At 50.1% G+C, this 5,000-nt stretch overlaps 1 protein-coding gene across 1 annotated transcript in view; it reads right to left on the bottom strand.

Annotated features, from left to right (window-relative positions):
• mxra8a (matrix-remodelling associated 8a) overlaps positions 1-5,000 on the bottom strand; it is a 26,390-nt gene that overhangs the window by 10,377 nt on the left and 11,013 nt on the right. The window contains exons 4-5 of the mRNA XM_012832037.3: position 5,000; positions 4,010-4,489 (exon numbers count right to left, since the gene is read on the bottom strand). The exon at position 5,000 is cut by the window's right edge and continues 101 nt beyond it. Coding sequence (XP_012687491.1) covers positions 4,010-4,489; position 5,000 — 481 coding nt within the window. The remainder of the gene's footprint in view (positions 1-4,009; positions 4,490-4,999) is intronic.

Below are 5,000 nucleotides of genomic sequence, written 5' to 3'. Positions count from 1 at the left end.
TATAAATACACACAGAAAACACAAACACACACACACACACACGTTGGGAGGATGGGTCTGACACACACACAGAAGAGCCCAGAGCGCCAGTAGGAAGCAAGGAACAGTCCATCTGTCACAGTCACGGGGGGAAACATGGAACATCTTCACACACTGTCACTGCAGGCGGAGGCATGCTGTGAATTATTGATTAGTTTGGGCTGCCGTCCATGTTGGTGTAGATCATTGATTAGTCTGGTCTGCTGGCTCTCAGGATGGAGCGGCAACAGCTTAATGTTACCGTGGAAGCAAAATCAGTCAAGTTTAACACACACACACACACACACACACACACAAAAACAATGCAAACACACACACCACATACACACACACAGACACACACCACACACACACACAACACACACACACACCACACAAACACACACACAAACACACACACCAGGGTTATCAGGGTTTCGTAATCTGAAAACCAATGGTTCTAAAACATTTTAACTGAAATAAAATAATTTACCTAGAGAAAATGTAAAAATAAACAAAACTAATAATGATTGCTAAAAAAACATGAAATAAAATAAAACATAAAATAACCTAATACAAAAAGAAGAAAGCATACTTCGGATCCATTCAAGGATGTCCACTCCCAAAAGGCACAGCTGCCAACCTTAATGGGATTTATTTTCCCATGTTTTTAGGCCCAAGGTGTGTGTGTGTGTGTATGTTTGTTGTGTGTGTGTGTGTGTGTGTGTGTGTATGTGTGTGTGTGTGTGTTTGCAAGGGACCAAAACGATTTCTTTAGAGTTCTTGAGGTAAACAGACACAGGTCTATCTCTGTAGGGATCTGTAGGGTGACTATTACAACACACACACAGCCATGCAATAGCACACACACACACAAACACATACCCATACACAACTGTGCACACACTCACACACACACACACACACACACACACACACATGCCTGCACACACACACACACACGCACACACACACACACACACACACACCACACACACACATGCCTGCACACACACACACACACGCACACACACACACACACACACACACACACACCACACACACACACTCCCACAGCAGATCTGTGTGTTCCAGACTGGTCCTTCCGCTCTCTCTTTCAGCGAGCCAGAGGAATGGGCCAACATATTTGGTGGGGCATATCTGAGGGTGTGAGTGTGTGTGTGTGTGTGTGTGTGTGTGTGTGTGTGTGTGTGTGTGTGTGTGCAGGCATGTGTGTGTGTGTGTGTGTGAGTGTGTGTGTGTGTGTTTGGGGGGCGGTGTTGACCTAAATGTAAGAGGCTCCTCCTGCAACACAACTGAAGCAGATGTCCAGATGCAAGAGACCAGATGCTGGACATGTCCTGCTTATAAACAACACACACACACCACACACACACACACACACACACACTACACTCTCATCCACACGTCCTATAGCCACAATCACACACATCCTTCACACTCTCTGGATTCACTGGTTCATACAGAAGCTCATCCATACACACACACACACACACACACACACAGCCTTGGCCACAGCACACACACACTATAGCAAGAACTAATCACAAGCACAGCTAACCCCCACAACAAACCTCCACAGTTACAGACTCTCCATGTCATAACAATACACCTCAGTCACACATACACACACACACACACACACACACAGCCCTTTCTTGGGTATGTTGGGACCCCAAGATGACTTTTCCAAATGTGTTTACCTCCCTTTTCTCTTACTCTTGTGTGCATGTATGTGTGTGTGTGTGTTTTTTTTTTTTTTTTTTTTTTTTAAGGATTCCTGAGAGCATACTGTAGAGTCTCCTTTCCAGAACACACAGCTATTTCTCAACCAGACATGCGCGCGCGCACACACACAACACACACACACACACACACACACACACACACACACACACTCACTCACTCACTCACTCACGCTCTCACTACAACACACACACACAACAACACACACACTCACACTACAACACACACACACACACTCACACTACAACACACACACACACACACACACACACTCACACTACAACACACACACACTATCTTATGTCTGAACCAAAGAAAAATGACTTTTCCACATTTCCACTATTGTTGGCTTTTCAGGCCCTGCCCTTCTTTCCTCTCCTCTCCTCTCTATCCCCTCTCCTCCCCTCTCCTCTCCTCTCCTCTCCTCTCTATCCTCTCCTCTCTATCCCCTCATCTCTCCACTCCTCTCCTCTCTATCCCCTCATCTCTCCTTTCATCTCTCTCTATCCCCTCATCTCTCTTTCATCTCCTCTATCCCCTCATCTCTCTCTCCTCTCCCCTCATCTCTCCTCTCCTCTCTGTCCCCTCATCTCATCTCTCCTCTCTATCCCCTCATCTCTCCTCTCCTCCTCCTCTCCTCTCTATCCCCTCATCTTTCCTCTCCTCTCCTCTCTATCCCCTCATCTCTCCTCCCCTCACCTCTCCTCTCCTCTCTATCCCCTCATCTCTCCTCTCCTCTCTATCCCCTCATCTCTCCTCTCCCTCATCTCTCCTCTCCTCTATCCCCTCATCTCTCCTCTCCTCTCTATCCCCTCATCTCTCCTCCCCTCATCTTTCCTCTCCTCTCCTCTCCTCATCTCTCCTCTCTATCCCCTCATCTCTTCTCTCCGCTCCTCTCTATCCCCTCATCTCTCCTCATCTCTCCTCTCCTCTCTATCCCCTCATCTCATCTCTCCTCTCCTCTCTATCCCCTCTTCTCTCCGCTCCTCTCTATCCCCTCATCTCTCCTCATCTCTCCTCTCTATCCCCTCATCTCTCCTCTCCTCTCTATCCCCTCATCTCTCCTCCCCTCTCCTCTCTATCCCCTCATCTCTCCTCTCCTCTCTATCCCCTCATCTTTCCTCCCCTCATCTCTCCTCTCCTCATCTCTCCTCTCTATCCCCTCATCTCTCCTCTCCTCTCCTCTCCTCTCCTCTCTCTATCCCCTCATCTCTCCTCTCCTCTCCTCTCTCTATCCCCTCATCTCCTCTCTTCTCCTCTCCTCTCTCTATCCCCTCATCTCTCCTCTCCTCTCCTCTCTATCCCCTCATCTCATCTTTCCTCTTTCTCTGTCCCTCTTCTCTCTGTTCTTTACTCCACTCTCTTCTCCTCAACCTCTCTCACTCTATCGGTCACACACGCACACACACACACACACACACAGACACACACAGACACACACACACACACACACACTACACGATGAACCAGAGGAGAAGGGGAGGAGAAAATGAGACCGAAAGGAAACGCCTGGCATTTTTTAATGAGGAGAAGTGTGTGTGTGTGTGTGTGTGTGTGTGTGTGTGTGAGCGAGAGAGAGAACATGTGTTACTGATGACTAAAGCATCTGCAGTTGTGTTTTCTAGGGAAATGGAGTCATCAAACACAAATACAGACACCAACCCCTCTCCAACTCTCACACAAACCATACACACACAGACAGACACACACACACACACACACTCTCTCTCTCTTACAGCCTTTTTGTCTTTTTCTTTGTTTTTTACATCCACTGGGAGAGGGCTGATGTGATGGAGCATGGTATGTGTGTGTGTGAGCGTGTGTGTGTGAGCGTGTGTATGTGAGCTTGTGTTTGTGTCTGTGTGTTTGGGAGAGAGAGTGTGTGTGTCGGGGGGGGGGGGGAGTCTGGCCTGGTTTAGTATGTGCTGACTGCAAATGGAAAAAAAGATTTTAAAAAGAAGATAAATGTGTGTGTGTGTGTGTGTGTGTGTGTGTGTGTGTGTGTGTGAGTGTGTGTGTGTGTGTGTGTGTGTGAGAATGAGTGTGTGAGTGTGAGAGAGTGTGTGAGTGTGATTATGTGTCTGTATCCGTGAGATGTATGTGAGTTTGTGTTTATGTGTGTGTGATCTTGCTGAGGTCCTCATTGGGCAGGGCTTGCGTTGAGCTGCTGGGCTTTGAGTGTGTGTGTGTGTGTGTGTGTGTGTGTGTGTGTGTGTGGTCTTACTGGGGTCGTCGTTGGGCAGGGCTTGTGGCGGGCTGCTGGCTGCTGGCTTCTGCGTGTGTGAGTGAGTGTGTGTGTGTGCTTGTGTGACGGTGAGGCTGAAGACGCGCCTCTCGTGGAGGCCGCAGTAGTGGTGGTGGAGGTGGCAGGAGTAGAGGCCCTGGTCGGCGGGCGTGAGGCGCGCCACGGTGAGGGAGAAGTCGCCGCGGGAGAAGGCCTCGGCCGTGATGTTCATGCGCCCGCGGAGGAACTGCGGACCGTAGTGGCGCTGCTCGCCGGACGCGTACAGGTCCACCAGCCGGTCGGCGTGGTCGTGCCGCACACCGGGGGACTGCCGGTCCCAGTGCACCACCTGCTGCTGCTCCTCGCTGCCGCCCTCCGTCCAGATGCTCCGCCGGTTCACGCACGGCAGGACCGCGGTGGAACCCGCCAGGACCACGAACACGGCCTTCTCACCGTCCCAGAACTTACGCTCCTTACGCGCTGGAGAGGAGAGGAGAGGAGAGGAGAGGAGGAGAGAGAGGAGAGGTGGAGGAGGAGAGGAGAGGAGAGGAGAGTTGGAGGAGGAGGAGGAGGAGAGGAGAGGAGAAGAGAGAGGAGAGGTGGAGGAGGAGAGGAGAGGAGGAAGAGAGGAGAGGAGAGGTGGAGGAGGAGAGGAGAGGAGAGGAGTGGAAGATGGGAGGATATGACAGAGGAAGAGAGGAGAAGAGGAGAGGAGAGGTGACGTAGGATGGTTTGTTTTTTGAGAAGTTTCACTTTTTTCAACTGAAAAAGACACCCTGAACTGTGGGAAAACATGCCAGTGTCTGTGGTGTTATTGGTATTATAATGTGTGAACAGCCTGAGCATGGAAGAAAGGTGTGTGTGTGTGTGTGTGTGTGTGTGTGTGTGAGTGTGTGTGTGTGTGTGTGTCTAACTATAGCTGCCACTGACCCCTTGACCTCCATGACACTAGCCACAAGAGTGTGTGTGTGTGTGTGTAAGCTGACTTACC

The sequence above is a fragment of the Clupea harengus genome, chromosome 5 (genome assembly GCF_900700415.2).
Source record: "Clupea harengus chromosome 5, Ch_v2.0.2, whole genome shotgun sequence".
Taxonomy (NCBI): domain Eukaryota; kingdom Metazoa; phylum Chordata; class Actinopteri; order Clupeiformes; family Clupeidae; genus Clupea; species Clupea harengus.
Note: the sequence above shows the minus strand (reverse complement) of the source record. Positions and strands in the feature narration are given on the sequence as shown.